We start from the raw sequence: 20,497 nt of genomic DNA, 5'->3' as shown, positions 1-20,497 counted from the left end.
GTTTCATGGGTCGGGTGAGATGTCTGTTATTATAAAAAAGGGAGGAGGCTTACTATGTATTAATTACCAGGTTACTGAAGCTCTGGGTGAATTTGGTAGGAATGTTAAGAGTAGCTTCCTAGCAAGTACTTGGTGTCTGGTTGAAAACTGGACACTGTTTACTTGGGCGAAAATGCAGTTATATTAGGCTATTTTTAATGACAAACAGTTATTTAAAAATTTCAACCCTCCAGAATCGGACTCACAACATCCTGATATTGTATTCTTTTTGTTGTTGTTGTTGTTAATTTGACAGAGAAAGATAGAGAGAGAAAAAGAGCATGCAAGCACAATCAGAGGGAGTGGCAGAGGGAGCAGCAGATTCTCCACTAAGCAGGTGCGGGGCTTGATCCTAGGACCCTGGGATCATGACCTGAACCAAAGACAGGCACTTAACCAACTGAGCCACCGAAGTGCCCCCTGATATTGTAGTCTTTTCTGTGATCAGAGAGGAAATATTTTAGCACTGAATAAGAATAGATTTTGGGGGATGCCTGGGTGGCTCAGTGGTTGAGTGTCTGCCTTCTGCCCAGGGTGTGATCCTGGAGCCCTGGGATGGAGTCCCACGTGGGGCTCCCTGCATGGAGCCTGCTTCTCCCTCTGCCTGTGTCTCTGCCTCTCTGTCTCTCATGAATAAATAAATAAAATTCTTAAAAAAAATAGATTTGGGTGCATGGTCAGACCTATGAATATTACAAAGAGTAGATAAGCTACAATTTAAAAACAATAATAGCTTGATATAAAAATAAGAGGGCAAAAAGAAAACTAACATTTGTCAAGTGCCAGCATTATATGTCAGTTATACTCAGTCACCTATATCATCAATAAAGTTCACAGAAACCTTGTAATAGGTAATGTTTTCATTTTGGTCAAGGAAGAAACTGAAGGGGACGCCTGGGTGGCTCCGTGGTTGAGCGCCTGCCTTTGGCTTGGGGCATGATCCCAGAGTCCCAAGATTGAGTCCCACATTGGGTTCCCTCCATGGAGCCTGCTTCTCCCTCTGCCTGTGTCTCTGCTTCTGTGTGTCTCTCATGAATAAATAAATAAAATCTTAAAAAAAAAAAAAAAAAGGGAAGAAACTGAGGCTTAGAGACTAGGAGGGCAGAGGTGGAATGCACACTCAGGTCTGCTAGCTTATGCTCTTTCCACAAAATCATTTAGGCACAAACAAAAAACCCTTAAAATCAGGTAGGAATAGACAAAGTAAGTTTCTCTTTAATTTCTTTTGGTTTAGATGTAATGTGTATCTGCGGGGAAAAAAGTGAATAAACTCTACTGCATAAAGATACTTGTACTGTACAAGTCTTTTGATGGGGGTAGTAGAAAGAGGTGAGATTGGAAAATGTACTTTAAGCAATATGTAAATTCTAGGTCATAATTTTTCTGAGGTTATTGATTTTCAAAAGTTATCTTCAAGATGAGCATTGATATTATTATTCTATCCAGTTTGTGGGGACATCGTAAGGCTACTGAAGAACTGCATAAAATTCTTAGGAAAGCTGCTATAAAATATAAAGATTATTTATATTTCTGTGTACCCCAAGTACTTTGTTCTTACCTTAATTACAGCACCCACCATACTGTACTCTTATCACTTCTCCACTCTCTGCTATGTCTACCAGAAGGTGGATTTCTCCAAGACAGGGACCCCAGGACCCTTTTTCACCATGGCGTCCATAGTAAACTGAACAGTGCCTGAAATATAATAAATGCTCAGTAAATGTCTAGAGAAAAAAGAAAAAGATTAGTGTTAAAAAAAAAGATTTTATTCACTTATTTGAGATAGAGAATGAAAGCAAGCAAGACAGAGAAATAGAGAAAGAGCTAGGGGAGAGAGGGAGGGAGGGGGAGAGAGGGAGAGACAGAGAGAACCAGTGAGGGGGAGGCGCAGAGAGAGAGGGAGCAGCAGGATTTCTGCTGAGCAGAGAGCCCAAACACTGGGCTGGATCTCAGGACCCTGGGATCATGACCTGAGTCAAAGACAGACACTTAACCAACTGAGCCACCCAGGTGCCCCCGGGATTCATCTTTCTGATCCCAGCTCCCTTATTTCTGAAATGAGCAGATAGTAATATTCTCCTAGATCCCTTGGCAGGGGTGTCATGACGTATGCTCAAATACTGTCTATTGGCGACATAAGCCAGACATAAAAGATGTTATTGCGGGGATTACTAAGGGAATCATTATTTTACCCAACAGAATTTTTATTCTGGCTAAAGTCTTTTTTTTTTTTTTTTTTAAAGACCTGACCAACACATTTCCGGAAGGAGATGTAGGGTATTTTAGGGGCCATGTGGCAGTCCTCTCCATCCTTGGGCTCCAGAGTTGAAGGAAAAGCAGCACCTGCAGCGGAGCTGCGAGCCCTCTCTCACTAGGTGGCTCTCTTTTCCCCGAGTGGGCGCCGCCAGGGATCACACTGGCGCGGGAGGCGCGGCAGCACGACGGGCAGGGCATAGTTCACTCGCTATGTCGTTAATGATCATCTATCCTTGGGAATGTATTTCCTCCAAACGCGTGTATGTACGCGATGTCTCAGAAAGACACCGGCCTAACCTTGTAATAGGTGTGGTCACGGGGAAGGATCTTGAAAGTCTGGAAGACAGCAGGAGTCGGTGACCCAAACTCAGCCCAGACCGAAACAGCCGGGTAAAACCCCGACGTTACCCACCTGGTGGCCGCCCGGGGAGGCTCCACAGCCGCAACCCTCAAGTGCTTGGCAAAGCTGCCTAAGGGGCGCCCCAGGACGCGTTAAAGACGCGACTCGTCGACCACCCAGGACGTCCTTCAAAGCATCAGGACCCACAGCATTATTGACCCCCCCCCCCCATTCTTCATTTCTGGTTGTTAGCCCCAAATCTGATACCAAATGCAAATAACAGACTTTCAAAAGGATTTTTTTTCTTCCCTTTTCCCTCGATGCCTTGCATGGGAAGCTCGCGCCAGGCAGGGCCCAGGGTCTCCGGGACACGACTGGGACCCGGCGGATACGGAGCGTGCAGGGCGGGGGGCCTCCGCCGGCGGCGTCCCCCCGCGTCCCGGGCTCTCCCGCCGGGAACCCCCGCGCCGAGTCCTCCGCGACGCGCTCGCCCACTAGCCCCGGCCTCCCCGCAGCGGGCGCGCGGGCTGCGGCGTGGGCGGCTCGGCAAGGGCGGCCCCCGCCCGGCAGCACAGGAACGCGGGCCGTCGGGGGCCGCTGTCCCCCCCTCAGGGCCCCCGTCCGGCCGGGACCCCGCCCCGCGGCGCCCGCCGCAGTCCCGGGGAAGCCCCTCGCCCGCCCGGCCGCCCGCCTCCGGCCCCGGGCCTCTCCACGCCCCGCACGGGGACCACAGGACGCCGGGGGTGGTTCCCGCCCGCAGGCGGGTGAGGCGAACGCCTCGGGGTTCCTCCCCCCGCCCCCACCCCGCCCCCATTGTTGCGGGAAGGGGAAAGGGAAGAGGAAGTGAACTTCACCGCCCGGGAGATCACCCGGATTCCTGACCTGGGGGAGGCTTTCAGGCGGAAGGGAAGCCAAGGGGGAACCCCGGGCACTTTCCCGGGAATCCATTCGCCCCGGGAGGGTCACCCAGTCCGCGCACACTGGTTACTATGACAATACAACCACAGCCTCCAGTTGCCATGGCAGCTGTTGATCCAATCCGACCGGTTTCCTTTCTCTTCCTCCCCGGGCTCCACCCCATCCCCTTCAACAGTCTCCAGGCGTGCAGGGGGAGGGGCCCCCCAGCGGGGGAGGGGTCCTGAGCGTCACTCTCTGCGGCGCGAGGGGAGACTAGAGTGGAGGGACTGGCGGGCGGAACTGGAGGAGGGAGGGACAGCGTTTCCGGCAGGGAAGACTGGAGGAGCGGAAAAAGGAAGCGAGGAATCGGGTGGAGTGGAAAGACGGGGGAAGACTTTGAGTGTAACTCCCGGGTGATTTGGGCTCGATGTACCCGGCGAGGCCGGGGTTGCCCCCTCGCGCGGGAGAGGGCTGGACCGGCCGGAAGCCGCCAAGCGCCTCCGGCAGGCCGCTCAGCCGCCGAACAGGGGCCTCACGGCTAGCCGATCCCAAGAGGCAGCGCCACAGAGAAGCAGAAGTCACCGGGAGGGCCGGGCGCCGCTGAAATCTCGCGAGAGGGACCCCCACTTCCGTCCTCGGCTTCTCCCCCCCTCTTTCCCCCGCCCCCTTCCCTTCTCCCTCCCCCTCCCCCCTCCCGGGTCGGAGTGTCCCTGCGCCCCACGGGCCGGAGCAGCAGCGAGAGCAGCTTTCCCCGCTCCCTCCCCCTCGCCTCACTCACCCCCACCCCCCCGCCGAGCGAGGAGGAGCCGGAGGAGAGGAAGATGGCGGCGGCCGCCAGCACCCGCGGTGCCGCGGGGCCGCTTCGAGGAGCCTGAGAGACCCACAGAGGCTTCGCGGGAAGACGCGGCGGCGGAGGATGAGCCTGCAGAGCGCGCAGTATCTCCGGTGAGTGCAGAGGCCGGTCCCGGACGCGGGGGGAGCAGGTCGAGGGTCGGGGCGCGGAGCAACAGACACGGCGGCGGGGCGGCGGGGCGGCGGGGGAGTTGCTGTGTCCTCTCCTTCCCCGGTGGGGAGGCGGGGGCTGCGAGGGGCTCCGCGGGAGGGGGCGGGGCGGGCACACTCCCGAGTGCCTGGCCCCCCGTGGGCCCGCCGGAGTTCCAGCGCGGCCAGCTCGTCCGGGTGCCGGGAAGGAGGTTAGGGAAGCGTGAGAATGTGTGTGCGCGCGCGCCCCCCGGGGTCGCAGGCTCGCTGGGGGGGGGGGGGGGCGGGGGCCGCGACCCCGGGGGGGGGTGGGTCTGGAGTCTGACCCCCGGGGTGAGGGGAGCGTGGGGTGGGGTGGGGCGGCGCGCGGGGCGAGGACGAGGTGGAAGTCTGCACACCTGGTGGGGGGTGGGGGGGGGGAGACCGCTGGAAACCCCAGTCGAGTCTTTATTCTTAGGTTGAAAGTGCTGAGGAATAATGTCATCTGTAGTTAGTTGGCGGGGTGGAGGTGAGAGCATAAAGAGGGGTAATGGACGAGGAAGTGAGGAAAGAGGGAGGTACTATGGACGGTGCTGTTGGGTTCCCCAGAAGAAACTGAGTTAGAATTAGTGTAGTCGGAAGATACCATTCTGAGAGTCGTGTGCATTCGTTAAGAGTGGTGTAAGGAACTTGGGTGTCGGAGGTAGAGTGACGCACGGGTACCGAGCGTGTGAGTAGGGGATGTGGGTCTGGGGTGGTGTAAAGGGAGCGACTGACCAGCATTTTAGGAAGGGGGCAGATTAGGTACATTGGGACCAGGTACGTGGTGGCGAGGGCGTACTGAAAGGAAAGACACCAGCGATTGTGCAGCCAGGAAGGTTCCATGGAAGCAGAATGAGAGGTATAAGAGGGTCAAAAATCTCGATGTCAGACAAATAAAAGGTTGTTAGAGCCCAAGGTTAATTCGGGAGAATTGCTACTTCTTAGAAAAAGGGGAAGGAAGATCTTAAAACGGAGCCTTTTTGTCTTTCAGGAGCAGAACTAAGGCAGGCTTATGGGAAGATCTTTAAGACAATGGTTTCATACCTTGTAGAGGAGGGAATTGAATGGGGTGTTAGAAGTCTGAAATGCGCACAAAAGTCACTTTAGCTGTGTAGTGAAGTGAAAAGTATTGATGTGTGTGATTGGCATAATCTATATGCATATTGCAAGAGAAGGTAAGTAGTAAGTGTACAGGAGGGTGGCTGTTCTACTTATGAAAGTAGTAATAGTTGCCTTAAGCAAAGTGTGGAAAAGGGAGAATGATGAGATCTTTGGATTACACTTGAATGCCTGAGTTTAACAGTGACAGGATCCACACAACACGTGTGGCCAATGACCTTAGGGTAGTTGGAATGCTATCTTTCTATCACAGTCCTTTTTCTTCACTATTATCCTTTTGTTGTTTAACTTATCAGGTAAACTTAATAAATATAGCTGTGGGAAACGTCTATGCTAGATGTTGTAGAGGGGGGATATGGGAGCCATCAGGAGTGTACTTAATTTTAAGGAATTTGCAGTTTAGCGTATTAGGCAAGTAAATTAATAATAGCACAGAGCAAAATATGGCAGGTGTCAAAAAGACGCCAAGTGTCATGAGAGTCCAAAGGCAGGAGATTACCTGAGCAGTTGGGGGGTTGGGGAGTCAGGAAAAGCTTCCTTTGTTCATTTGTTAATTCATACACTCATGATTCATCAGTCATTTTGTTGATCACCTATATGGGAGGCATTGTCCCAACTGCTGAGAATAGAAAAGAACTCCACCCTCTCCTTACAGTTTATAGTTTGTTAGGTTTCAAGGAGAGAATGGCACTTAAACCATTTTAAGTTACCCGAAGGATAAGTATAATTCTGACAGTTGTGGATTGAGAATGGGGAATCCAAATGGAAGGAAACTGAACAGAGATATGAAGATAGGAAGGCCAAGGAAGGTGTTTAGTCTAGTTAAACAATGTAGGGTGATGCACCTGGAAACACTTAAATACATTTTTTTTTTTTATATATATAGATGAAGTGTGACCCCTTCATTTTACACATGAGGGAAGTATAGCTCAATGAAGGAAAAATTGTTGAGGACCATATAGCTGGTACATGGAAGCTCTGTAACTCAAATGTAGGTCTTCCAACTCCGTATCAGCCGTACTGTGTGACATGTCTGGGCTCATCCATTCCTTCCACAAATATGTATTGAGAGCTAACTATATGTCAGTTACTCTTTTAGGCACTGAGGGTAGAATGGCGAACAAAAGAATAAACATAGGAAGGTATATTCTAGTATGATTATGCAGTCAATAAACATATGAACTGATAACCGTGTTTGTCAGGTGGTGACAAGAACTAGGAGGAAAAAGCAAGATATGGTTATCTTGTTTTATGTAGACATGGTGATCAAGGAAGACCTATTAGATCGGGTGCCCCATATTTGAGAGTCTTGAATCATGATCTGTAGTTTATAGTTAAAATGGATGAACAATGAAGAATCTGAGACAATTTGTTAGAAGAGCATTCTCGTGTTCATAGGCAGTAGGGAGATGAATCTACGTAATGCGATAATGAGCAGTTAGGACTAGAGATAGTGGAATAGAAAGGTATGAAAAGCAGACTGGGAGAGGTGATAGTTTTAATGGGAAGATTGGTTGGCTTTGAGAGGCTTCTTTGTTAATCTGTTTTATATTTCGCGAATCATCATGGCATTTAGGGAAGACTTATCCGTAGGTTGTGAAATCATTGGTAGTCCACTTGAGGTGATTTGAGTTCTTTGAAGAGGGAGAAAAGAGTGAGAATGAAACCATGTTTAAATAACTTATATTTTCCAGCTAAAGTTGAGTAAGCAAAATTGAACAGGCATAGGACCTGGAGTCTCTTAAGGATTCCTGAGAGCCAGTCGATGTAAATAAAGCAAGTCTTAGGGCTGGGACTTAGAAGGGAAAGGGTAATAAAGACTTGCATCAACCCCAATTTCCCTTTTCCTCTTCAGATAATCATTGCATTTAAAGTCTGCTGTGAGGAGGCTAGAGAATGTCTTCAGGGAAGCCTCATGTTCACTCTCTTTTCTTTGTGGAAACCAAATCTTTGGTTTTTAGACAACTTGGGAAGGATGCTAGGTATTGCTGAACAAGTGTGGTTGGGGTAATAGCAATTATTCTTTGTGACCTTGACTTTAGGGAGAGTTTTGTTGCCTACCTTTCTCAGTGGTGTAAGACCATGACTGAGCAATTTTTAAGCTGCATAGCCACAGATCTTATGTAGATGAAAATTAGCTTTGTACCAGCTGAATTAATTTGTTGGAGGGTGTCTGGTGTTGAAATGGCAGGGTGGTGGCAAACCAGGGAGTAAGATGGCCGTTTTAGAATAGTGAGATAAGTAAAAAGCATCAGTAAGATGAAGATAGAGGGGGTATTTAAAGTTATCTAGTCTTGAGTTGTAGAAATAGAACAGAGATGAAAGGAAAGAAAAACCTATCTTCTGTTTGGGAAAGAAGGTGATGTTCTAGGCAAGACAGGGTGATGACTTTTTTTTGTTGAAAGAGAATTGTCTTTTTTTTTTTTTTGAGAAGTAACATATTTTGAAATAGACGGACAAGATTCTTATATAAATGAATAAGTTTGAGAATACTTACCCACGTTTATAAAAGTAAGAAATGGTCTTAAATATGAGGGTTCTAGACTAGATATCATTGGAAATTTATTACTCAAATTGTAGAAAAAATTCAATGTTTTCTCTTCCCATTTATGACAAAATAGATTTTTTTTTTTTAAAGATTTTATTTATTCATGAGAGAGACAGAGAGGCAGAGACCCAGGCAGTGGGAGAAGCAGGCTCCATGCAGGGAGCACAACATGGGACTCCATCCTGGGGCCCCGGAATCACGCCCTGGGCCAAAGGAAGGCACTAAACCTCTGAACCAACTGGGTGTCCTGAAAAATAGATTTTAAAGACTTTGACACCTCTGTTGAGTAGAAGAAAAGGGTATATTGGATATTGTTCATTTAATAAGAGTGGGAGAAAGGTAAAGATGACCATGGATGAGAGAGTGGGTGATGTATATCATGCTTTAAATAATAGTATTTTAGGGCAGCCGAGGTGGCTCAGCGGTTTAGCGCTGCCTTCAGTCCGGGGCATGATCCTGGAGACCCGGGATCGAGTCCCACGTCGGGCTCCCTGCATGGAGCCTGCTTCTCCCTCTGCCTGTGCTCTGCCTCTCTCTCTCTCTGTGTGTCTCTCATGAATAAATAAATAAAATCTTTAAAAAATATAAATAAATAAATAAAAAAATATAAATAAATAAATAAATAATAGTATTTTAGGGAATAGAAATATGGGAATTCATATATCAAGTTAGAAAAGCAGGTGTGGGGAAAGTATTGAAGTACCACACAGGGAAGACATTATCAAAGTTGTTAGGGAACTTGAGAAATTAGAATAATCATAGCCAGAGAGAATACCAGTCAAATAGGTCAAATCCTGTTCTAAAACATGGCACAGGTAGCACTGAATGACATCTGCTGCTGTTGTGGGAGACAGCAGTTGGTACTGTGTATTCCTTCCAACTTTTCTCCTTTCCTTCCTTCCCTATTCTTGTCTTTTTGCTTTAATTTCTTCCTGTGCTGTAGATTTTACAGGTCGATCCCTGGGGTTAGACCTCTTTACAAGGAATGTCTACAAATTGTTTTGTTAGAATTTTTTTTACATGATAATTCTGTAAGCAAAGAGGCTGCATTCCAGTGGCATACTTCTTTGTCAGAAACTTTTGTTGCCAGAGGTAGAAATAATGTAACAGCCACAAGGTGGTTTTCTGAAACAGCAGAAAAATGGTTATCATTTATATGCTAATTAAAATATCCAGTAAGTTGTTAAGATAAAAAGTGTTAATCTAAATATTGGGGCATGGGGAGATAAAAGGTAGAGATGAGGCTGGAGGAAGTAGCAAGAAAAAAGCCTTTTAGCTTGGGGAGAGGAGCAGAGAAATTAGTGGGAGCAGTTTGGAGGAATATGTATACTAAGTAGGTCCTGGAAGATTCTGGTAATTCTAGGCTGGGCATTCACTAACTCTAGAAGCTTTAAGACATCCTGTAGCGCGAGCGCACGCGCGCACACACACACACAAGAATCCTATAGCACATGCTGTTTCTAATTCACGTGGTCAAGAAGTCTCCCCAGCCCCGCCCCATCCTGCACAGGATTTAAAATAAAATTTCTTTGGTCCCAGAAAAATCAGCCAAACACAACTGATTTACCAAACATGGTAAAATTGTTGGAGAAAAAATTTCTCTCTCTCTCTCTCTCTCTCTCTCTCTCTCTCTCTCGGCTTATAACTCTTTTTTTTTTTTTTTTTTTTTTTGTTACAATGGTTTTATTAATAGCATTTTACCTGCTTGAATATTGACTGGCTAAATTATTTTGGCAGTTAATTTCTGCTTCCCTTGTGGTTTCAGTTGGATTCAAAATGTATACTTCCTGTCCTAGACTATGTTTCATTGCTTTCTAACAGCTGCTGTGTTCTACCTTCATGGTAGATGAAACAACTGCTGAGCTTTTGTTTTGTTTTTTTAAGATGCTCTAGTAAGATCTGGACTCACTAGTGTAGCAAGTTTCTCGAGGCAATATTGGGGTGGATGGTGGTTCAGACTTTAAAAGAGCTAGTTTGTTTTATAGTGGATTAATATTGTTTGCAGCCTCCAACTACATCTCTAATGCTGTCTAGCCTTTCAGATTTTTGGTTTTAGTGGCATGAATAAGTACCTGAAAGTTCAGGCATGTTTGTTGACCTCATTGATCTTGTTCAGAGAATAAACTGTTGAGCATATGTCTTTTGGGTAGTGGATTGCTCATCTTTATGTGGATATTTTGGCAGATAGTCATCACATGGCATTTAAGTTTTATAATCAAACTAATTTAGTTGTTGAATTGTTATGGACGGACTTATCAGTGGTTTAGGAGATTGTAACTAAGAAGGGCTAATCAGTTGCAGGAATATACAGGGATGGAGTTTTGGCAAACCTATCACACATGGTGAGAACTTGTAACCCACTCCTTTCTTTTTTTTTTTTTTTTTTTTTTAATTTTTTTTTTATTTATTTATGATAGTTACAGAGAGAGAGAGAGAGGCAGAGACACAGGCAGAGGGAGAAGCAGGCTCCATGCACCGGGAGCCCGATGTGGGATTCGATCCCGGGTCTCCAGGATCGCGCCCTGGGCCAAAGGCAGGCGCCAAACCGCTGCGCCACCCAGGGATCCCTAACCCACTCCTTTCTTGTTAACATGTAAGAGGAGCTCCGTAGGAAGGTTGTTTTCACTCCCTTAGACCCAATTTTTAGTCATAAGGAAGAGTAGATATTTAAGAAATTGTTTAAGAAAATTTTAGGAGTCTCTAGATTAGGTAGCAGTTTTGTCTCAGTTTTTTATTTTTTTTCTTCATTTCATGTTTCTTAATTTGTGGCACTTACTGACATTTTGGGTTCAGACAATTCTTTGTTGTGGGAAGCAGTCCTGCACATCATAGGATGTTTTAGTAGCATCCCTGGCCCCTACCCACTAAATGCCAGTATTGTTCACCCCCATTTGTGACAATCAGAAATATTTCTTATGGCTACCAATTTCAGGTTTGCCTTATACTTTGTTTTTACTTTTATTTACCATCCGCCTTTCCTTAATGTTTTATAATTCAGCTATTTTAATTTAGCACCTTATTGGGATTGGTATTTCCAAAGGTGCCAAAGAACTAATGGCCAGATTCAACCACTGATTTTTTTTTTCTCTCTTACACTGACACTTTCCTTTTCCTTTTTCTCTGTTTCTCTGTGTCCCTCTCGTATGCATCCATTCATCCCTGCCACAAGTAAACATTCAGTTTGGGCCAAGGTATATATCCCAGGTCCCTGAGGATAAAAAGAGAATCTGTTGTCAAGTAGTTTTACTAGGCCCCACAAACAAGTACATAATTATCACTTAGTTCATTGATGCTTTGGTTTATACACAGGGGCCTTAGGGAAGTTCTTGAAGTCTATTGTTTCTAGCACTGAGATTCCATGATTCTGAATATTCTGCCTTTTATCTTATTTTGTTTTCTTGGTTTGCCTTGCCTCATCAGTGGCAAAAAAGAAATGCATAGCCCTATGCCTCTTTTTCTCTTCTTTCAATGTTTCTTTTCCTCAGATATCCCATCCACTTGCTGTCACCACATCATCATTGTTTAAAATCTATCAAGTGTTTGTTTAGTATAAATCGTTGTGTTAGGTCCTGGGGAGACACATGAATAAGATATCATGTCTGCCATTCAGAGAGTTTTTTAAACTATTTAATGAAATAGGCACAGACATAAAATACTACATAACAAAGTAGGTTGAGTATAGTAGTTTAGAGCATCGTCTCTGGGGCAGAACTGCCTGGATTCAAATCATAGCTTTACCGCTTAACTGGCTGTGTTACCTTGGATAAGCTCCTTAAGCTTTCTGTGCCTCAGTTTCCAGTTAATAATAATCTTTATCTCGTTGAGTTATAAAGCTCAAGCAAGTTAACTTGCGAAGTACTTGGTATGGTTCTAGCACATAGTAAGCACTATGTGAGCATTAGTTATGGATAGTGCCTGAAAATTAGCCTCTGGCACTGACTAATCTGGTAATTTTGCATATCTATTTTCTGGACATTCCTAATTATAGAAGTCTCTCTGTTGTAGCAAACTCAACACTTAATCTTTACTCTTCTGCCCATATCCCTCGTGCTTCTTCATTTTGCTCTTTGGTGTTGCCACTCCCCATCTTCCCATCCAGGTTTAAAGTCTTGCAGTCATCTTTGAGTTTTTCCAGTGCCCTCAGACTATTCCATACATAAACTGCTTTTGGAAATGATGCATTCCTGTTTCATGTCTGGCACTGTCAGTTCTAAGCCCCTGCTGTTGAAATAGTCTTCCACCTGATTCCTTGCCTACAACTCTTGCAAGTAGCAAGAAGAAAGCATTGATTAGGGTTTTTAAACATCACCCAGTAGTCTCTGTTTTTGAACTAACAACATCTCTGGGTCTTGATTTCTTTCTTGTTAAAATAGAACATTGATCTTACAAAATTGATGTTAGTGTTAAAACAATAAAGGTTTACATATGTTCAGCAAATTTTGGTTCTCTTTCACAATCCACCTGTCCCCCTGCCAGTTGATCTTTTACATTGCTTCTGCATTAATATTCCTGCAAAACATCTGTATGTCACTTTCTATTATTTAAACTCCTTAGTCTGGTATTCTGAGCCTTCCATAAAATGATCCTTATCTACCTCTGCCACATGATATCTTGTTACATTTTCATAAGAACTGACACTGCCAGCCAAAGTAATCTTCTCATTGCCTTCTAAACACAGTTTATCCATTCTTGCTTTTATCTCTCTTCCCAGACCATTTTCCCTGTAGGAAGTACTGTCCTGCACTATCTTATTTTCACCTTCTCTGTGAAGACTTCTCTATTCTGGTGATTTCTGCACTCTTTGAACTTTGTAGTATTTCCTGTCTCTTAGTCAGTTGGTATATATAATTTCTTAAATTTGTAATGATCTCTTTTTTTATATAAGTGAATTATCTCTGCGGCTAGACTGGGTATGATAGAGACCATGTCTCAGTATTTTTAAGTACACAGTGTACGTAATGGGTGTTCAGTAGTTTTCATGCTTTTTTGTTTTTGCAAAACATTTATGGAATACTTACAGATGCCAGTGTTAGGCCCTGAGAATATAAGAATGAATGAACTGATTTTTGTTCCTTAGGATAGTGGCCTTCTGGGGGAGATGGATGTTACACAGATATTTCCATATAATGTGGTAAATAACTGTGTTAAATGTTTTCAGAGATGCCAGAGTATACTGTATACTGAAGGAAGTGGAACTTTTCTTGCCAGGGGAGTTCAGAGAAAGCTTCCAGAGTTGAATCTCTGAGCTCAGTCTTAAAAGATGAGTAGGATTAATGGGATGAAGAATGAAGGGAAGAATGTAGTAGACTGAGGAACAAAATGAGTAAAGAAATGCCTGGGGGCAGTGTGTTTGAGGAACTCTAAATAAAGTGTGGTATTAGGAACGTTTGAGAGTTTGGTTGACGTAAATACCATGATCAGATCAGACTGTCAGGTTATGGGGTATAAGTTACAGAGATTATTTGCCCTAATTCAGCTTTTGTTTTGGAGTCTAAAGTTTTGTTTTGTTTTGTTTTTCAACAAATTTGGTCATTAATCTTATGGGAATAATTTATATTTGAATGGCTGATGTTTGTTGTACATATTCCTACTAGAATAGAGAGACACAAGGGAAAGATACTGATATAATGCCTATAGTCCTTTCTTTGAGATACATAAAGATTTAAATTTCCTTAGCTTTGAAAGTAACTTCATCTTAGGTAAAAAATTAGTTACTTGAAACATTATTAAATTATTATGTAGGAGATGAAAGTTTTAGTGAATACATGTAATTCTGAAAAAAAAAAAAATGAGTTGATAGGACTTATTTTCTAGAATCTTCATCTGTTGAGTCCAGAGATGGAATAAGGGTGTAGATGAGGGAAGAAAGACTATTGGGGGAAAAACATCCAGAACCTTAAGTAGTGAAGTCTCTTCAGATTGAACTTCAAGTCCTTCATAAAGAAAACAAAACATTTGAGACTGTTTTTGATGATTAATATTTTGTTCTCACAGTCCTTGATGGCATTTTTTTCCTGTAATGTCTGTCTTAAGTGAGAAGTATGATTCTAAAATCTCTTATATTTAAATACCTGCTGTATTTAATGTGTTAATATTCTCAGTCTGTTTCCTGAAATTCTATAGGTTCACTGAACCACATTAGTTGAGTACTTTTCCCTTCCCTCCTCTTCCCAGAAGCCTACTATTTCAGTGCTTAGTTGGGACACAGTATATTAGAATATGTTTTACTGTCTCTTAGAAAGGTCATCAATTTTTATGTAGTTTTTTTTATCAGGTGAGATACTATGTAGTGATGAGACATCGGTGAAAAGATAATCAGTAAAATGCAAGTGGAAGATGATATTCAAAGAAGAAATGAGTTAAAATGTATACTTATTTGAAATTTTTTTTTTTTAATTTTTATTTATTTATGATAGTCACACAGAGAGAGAGAGAGAGGCAGAGACACAGGCAGAGGGAGAAGCAGGCTCCATGCACCGGGAGCCCGATGTGGGATTCGATCCTGGGTCTCCAGGATCGCGCCCTGGGCCAAAGGCAGGCGCCAAACCGCTGCGCCACCCAGGGATCCCTGAAATTTTTTTTATTGCTGATGGGAAAAGATAAAAAGCATAGTGTTAAAAGAACCATCATGGGATGAATTTAAGTATAAAAAGGGCATCTACAGAATTTTGTGCTTGTGCACACATATAGTTTGTGTAAGACATTTTAAAGTGAAAATTTTGTATTTAGTATCTAATTCTGTGAAATACCTGTTTCTTCTTCTTCTTCTTCTTTTTTTTTTAAAGATCTTATTTATTCATGAGAGAGAGACAGACAGACACAGGCACAGGCAGAGAGAGAAGCAGGCTCCATGCAGGGAGCCTGATTTGGGACTCGATCCTGGGACTTCAGGATCACTTCCTGGGCCAAAGGCAGACGGTCAACCGCTGAGCCACCCAGGCGTCCCTAAAATACCTATTTCTTAAACTCTGCTTATTTTAAATAATTAAGGTAATAATATTTGTTGGCCTGGAATAATCGTGAGTTTTGTTTTAACGGAAAAAAGTCAGAACGTTTAAGAAGCAGAACTCAAATGTTAAGGCATGTTGGTCATAAATTCTGGTTTACAATAGAAAAGGAAAAGAAAATGTTAGTGGATTAATTGCTTTCTAATTTAAAATTTTTTATTGATAGGGTTGTTTATAACTCCTTCTCAGGGGTCTTTTTGGTTTCCTGAGAAAGCAGGGTGGTGGTGAATGAAACAAAGCCTTTAAATTAAGTCTAGCCTAATTTGTGTTTATATTATCCTGAGTTCAGACCCCAGTCCTGCTCCATAAGGCAATGTAACCTTGAACCTCTCTAGTTTTAGCTTTCTACTCTGTATTTTCCTTTCTATAAAAAGACAATGATATAATTCTTAGGAAATGAAAAAAAATGTGTATCATAGTAAAGAGCCTAATTTCTTCAGTGTATTCATTTTCTGTATTTCTGAATGTATCAATATTTAACTTACAAACTTGCTAAGGTAGTTTTTCAATTGGGTAGGAGCAATTGTTTGTCTATAGAGTGGTTAGTGATCTTTACTCTGAAGTGGGCTACTTTATTCCTTAAGGGTACTGTCAGAAATTTTATTAATGCTTTATATGTTTCAAAATACTTCTATATACTTGTCTTCTTAAGCTATTGTATACACTAAGTTGTATAGCTCACTTGATTGGCATATTGTAGAGAAGGAAAACAAGACTTAAGATACCTAATTATTCACAGAGTTGGGATTGGCCTTAGTCTGCTCTCTCTTGTCCACTACATGTACTTGGGCAGTACTCTTAAAAGTGAATTTTCTTTTTTGGTGTCTATATTTGCCATCAATGCTGTCAAATGGTGTAAGGTATGTAATTTAGATGGCTCACAATTAGTGGTGGAAAATTTCCGTTAAAAAGTGTATTTCCTAAGTTACTTTAATTTTTTTAAATTTCAGGTGTTAATGTACATTTGATCCTTGCCACTTTTGGCATCCATCGTTTGAAATAGAACAAAACAAACCCCAGAAAATTGTAAGACTGACCATATGACCATGAAAGAGAGTGCAAATCATTGCTGGGACAGGAGACCTAAATCTGGACTGTTCCAGGCACACAGGAATATATGGTTATCCTACCATCCTGGATTGTATAGCCTTCCAGTTATTTTTTTATATGTATGGTAATGTATTCACATACTCATATATTTGAATGTATGTATATTCTTTAATAACTAGGCTTGTCTTAATATCTATTTTGGTAATCTGGCTTTTTTTGGACTTAATATATTTTTATTTTTCTAAAGATTTTATTTGAGAGAGAGAGAGAGAACACAGGAAGGAGGGGCAGAGGAAGAAGGAGAAGCAGCCCCCCCCCCCCGCTGAGCAGGGAGACAGATGCTGGACTCAATCCCAGGACCCTGGGATCATGACCTGAGCTGAAGGCAGACGCTTAACTGACTGAGCCACCCAGGCACCCTCACTTAACATTTTATTAAAGACATAGTTATAATTATATTATCTGTAGCATCATTGGAAACCTCAGTATATTGTTCTATTGTATGGGAATACCATAGCTTTCTAAACTGGTTTCCTAAAAGTGAAAATTTGTGTTATTCCCAGTACTTTTATTGTTATTTTGAAAAGTGCTATAATGAACATCCTTGTACATACATATCCCTGTGTATGCTTATTTGAATGACGGTGTATGTGCATTTAAAAATATTTTGTTAGGTGTAGTAGGGAGAATAGCACTACCCCCACCCCGACTTCCAGAATATGCCTATGTCCTGATCCCAGGAGTCTGTGAATAGCATGTTAACACAGGGGAAATTAAGGTTGCTAATAATCAGCTGAGTTTAAAATGAAGAGATTATCATGGATTATTTGGTGGGCCTAACTTAATCACAAGGGTCCTTTAAGTATGGAAGAGGGAGATAGAAGGATCACTGGAAAGAGAGCATTCTGCTGGAATGGAAGGAGATCACAAGCCAAGGAATGCAGGCAGCCTTGAGAACCAGGTAAAGGCAAAACCCTAGAGCCTCCAGAAAGCAACATAGTCATGCTGACACCTTGAGTTTAGTCTACTGGAACCCATTTAGGCTTCTGACTTTCAGACTTGTAAGATAATATTTTGTGTTGTTTTAAGCCGTTACATTTGTGGTAATCTATTATAGCAACAAAAGGCAAGTGATAATACATAGTAGATACTGCCAGAAAGTTCTCACTGTTTATTCCTGCCCTAACAGTGTTTAAAATAAAAGTACCTGTTTTCTTACATCCTCACCCATACTGAGGATTTCCTGCATCTCTCTCTCTTTTTTATTGTTTTTTAAAAATTTAATTTATTCATTCATGAGAAACAGAGAGGCAGAGACACAGGCAGAGGGAGAAGCAGGCTCTCTGGGGAGCCCAATGTGGGACTCGATCCCAGGACCCTGGGATCACGACCTGAGCCAAAGGCAGACACTCATCCACTGAGCCACCCAGGTATCCCTTTTTGTTTTTTTTTTTCTGAAGCAGACTCTTTGATGTCTTTGTATTACATGCACATGGGCAAATCTATCCAATCCTCTAGTGTTTCCAGAGTGCATTCCATTGAACATGAATTCTCTGAGAAATTCATAGGTGTTTGGATTCTCAGTGTTTCCAAGGCAAAATAAATTTAGAAATGTTGGGTTACACTGGATTCTTTATATGGAAAGCAGTTATCTCAGGGGATTTACCTTATTGATGTGTTACTTTCCTTTTAAAAGTAGTGCTATGTTATCAGAAATTTTAGACTGATACTCCAAATGAGAGCATTGGCCAGATGTGGCACTGAAAAGTACAGTGTTTTAAGAGCATGGCCTTTGTTTTCTTACAGTCCTGGGTTTGAATACTGAGTGTGTGATCTTCAATAAGTTACAGACCTCTTTGATTCCAGTGTTGTCAGTGGCAAAATGGAGCTATGTTTCTTATGGTTTGACAAGGAATAAATGAGATAACAGTAAAATTTGGTAACATGGCACCTTATTCCTAGTTTTAAGAAAAAGCAGTAAATGCAGTTATTGTTACTAATGTTTAGTAGTAGGGGTGTATTATTTGGTATATAAAAACCTCACAATTGTTTCTTACAGAGCAGTTGTCCTATATTATTGTTAATGGATTTCTTCAGTTTTTTTCTTTATTTGAACTTACTGTATATTCCAAGTTTTGGGACTGTGATAGGAACCCTGGATCAGGGACAATCCTGTGAATACATGTGCATTTGACTTATGGCCATTTTGGTTTTTTGTTTTTTTTAGGCCATTTTGTTTTTTTTTAAGAGTTTATTTATTCATGGTAGACAGAGAGAGAGAGAGGCAGAGACATAGGCAGAGGGAGAAGCAGGCTCCATACGGGGAGCCTGATGCAGGACTTGATCCCAGGACTCCAAGATCATGCCCTGGGCCAAAGGCAGGTTTTGAACCGCTGAGCCACCCAGGGATCCCCATGGCTGTTTTGTTTTTAATCTTCTTATAGAATTAGAAATAGAACTTCTTGTAGAACTTAGATGATTGTGCTTAAGGAAATTGGGATATGAGGATGCCATGATGGATGTTATAAACTGTCCTAAGGGAAGCAATTCCAAGAGCCTTAGAAGATTATCCTGCCACGACATTTCCAGTAGAAGGCAAATTTGTTTTCTGAGAGGCAATCGTGACTTACGTTAAGTGTATGTGTGGAGGAGGGGCACCTGGGTGGCTCAGTGGTTGAATATCTGCCTTTGGCTCAGGTCCTCATCTCAGGGTTCTGGGATCAGGTCCTGCATTGGGCTCCCCTGAGGGAGCCTGCTTCTCCCTCTGCCGATATCTCTGCCTCTCTCTGTTTCTCTCATGAATAAATAAATACATTTTGTTAAAAAAAAAAAAAAAGTATGTGTGGAGGAATGGCAGGACATAGGCTAAAGGGTAATCAGCTGAAAGTTATCAAACTCAGTGCAGTTTGAATTTGATTCTGAAAGCTGAGGCAAGTCGTAGAAAGATTTTAAACAGGAAAATGATAGAATCAGAGGGAGAAAGACCACATTAGTCAGTTGGAAGAAGTGATTAATTAGGAGGGCCCAGGTGAGAAATAGAGGGGCGCAGACAGTGACTAAATGTACTTGTTTTATCTTCATACAATATCTTGTTGAAATAGGTGCTTTTCTTGATAAGAAATGAATTTTCTTTGAGTTTTAAAGTCTATTGTGGACATAATTTCTTTCTTTATGTTACTTGGGTCAGATCCTGGTATTCCCAAGCCAGGTAAGATGAAAATGAGAGAACAATTTACAACCTGGGAATTGGGGCCATGCATTTTAGAGTGAGTTTGAAAGTGATACAATGTAATACCTAGCTAATAAAATAATCTTCAAGTTTTCTACTTTCCTATATGTTACCTCCTCTGTTAATTCATATGTGAAATGACAGTCTTTCCACTATTTTTGGCAGCTGGTACAAAGCTACGAGTGATGGCAGTGCCCCAAAATATGTTACCATGAATATTTTTTTTCTCTGACTTAAAAATTTTTAAAGAGGTTTTCTCTCATTTTTAATGCTAACAGGGAATAGCTTTCTTTTGTGTGAGACTTTTTTTTGTGTTGCATTTGGGAGATGTGTGCAGTATTTTCTGATTTTTGTGGCCATACAAGTATACTTTTTAATATAAATCTTTGTGAAACTTTGATAAGGAATCTTGAATTAATAGTCTTTGTGTTAGGGGTGCCTGGGTGGCTCAGTCATTTAATTGTCTGCCTTCATCTCAGGTCATGATCCCAGGGTCCTGCCCTCCAGCCCTGCATCTTCTTCCTCTTCCTCTGCCCACCACCACCCCTACCCTGGCTTGTGTTCTCACGCTGTGTGTGTCTCTCTCTCAAATAAAGAAAATCTTTTTTAAAAAATGGCCTTTATAATTGTTTTGGTGTGTTATCATTTTATTTAAAAATATTTTTAGGAATAATTTGATCTCTTTATTGTTTGAATGGCTTCTTAATATTTGTGTTCTAGACCCTCTGGTATATGGGTCCTCGATTAGCTTTCGGTCCCCTGTAATTTGGCAATACTACTCTAACTTTTGTTTTTTTCAGTTCTAATATTGAGGCTTGTATAGAGTAGCAGTGAGGTATGATAACTTCATGGAGAGAGGCTGCTGGTTTGTGCATTTGATTTAAGTAGTAAGACTAAACCAATGGTTTTATTTTGTGCCAGATACTGTTCCAAACATTGTATTTTAACTGGATCCTCACAGTATCCCTGTGAGGGGTATACTGTTGACTTCATTTCATAGAAGAGCAAAG

General features: G+C 42.5%; 2 protein-coding genes across 13 annotated transcripts in view; one reads left to right on the top strand and one right to left on the bottom strand.

The window, feature by feature from the left end:
- The window catches only part of NMNAT2 (nicotinamide nucleotide adenylyltransferase 2), a 194,898-nt gene extending 191,105 nt beyond the window's left edge, over positions 1–3,793 (bottom strand). For both annotated transcript variants that reach the window (XM_077901989.1, XM_077901990.1), the window contains exons 1-2: positions 3,518–3,793; positions 1,598–1,734 (exon numbers count right to left, since the gene is read on the bottom strand). The gene's annotated coding sequence lies outside the window, so the exon portion shown is untranslated. The remainder of the gene's footprint in view (positions 1–1,597; positions 1,735–3,517) is intronic.
- A 438-nt stretch (positions 3,794–4,231) lies between these two features.
- The window catches only part of SMG7 (SMG7 nonsense mediated mRNA decay factor), a 93,334-nt gene continuing 77,068 nt past the window's right edge, over positions 4,232–20,497 (top strand). For 2 of the 11 annotated variants that reach the window (XM_077901978.1, XM_077901973.1), the window contains exon 1: positions 5,260–5,393. In XM_077901978.1, coding sequence (XP_077758104.1) covers positions 5,387–5,393 — 7 coding nt within the window. In that variant the 5' untranslated portion in view covers positions 5,260–5,386. Of the gene's footprint in view, positions 4,478–4,966; positions 5,223–5,259; positions 5,394–20,497 lie in introns of those variants that run through there. The other 9 variants (XM_077901982.1, XM_077901981.1, XM_077901984.1 and 6 more) reach the window with 7 other exon arrangements.

Source organism: Canis aureus, chromosome 6 (assembly GCF_053574225.1).
Source record: "Canis aureus isolate CA01 chromosome 6, VMU_Caureus_v.1.0, whole genome shotgun sequence".
Lineage (NCBI taxonomy): Eukaryota > Metazoa > Chordata > Mammalia > Carnivora > Canidae > Canis > Canis aureus.
The sequence above is the reverse complement of the archived record's forward strand: the minus strand, read 5'-3'. Positions and strand labels throughout refer to the sequence as shown.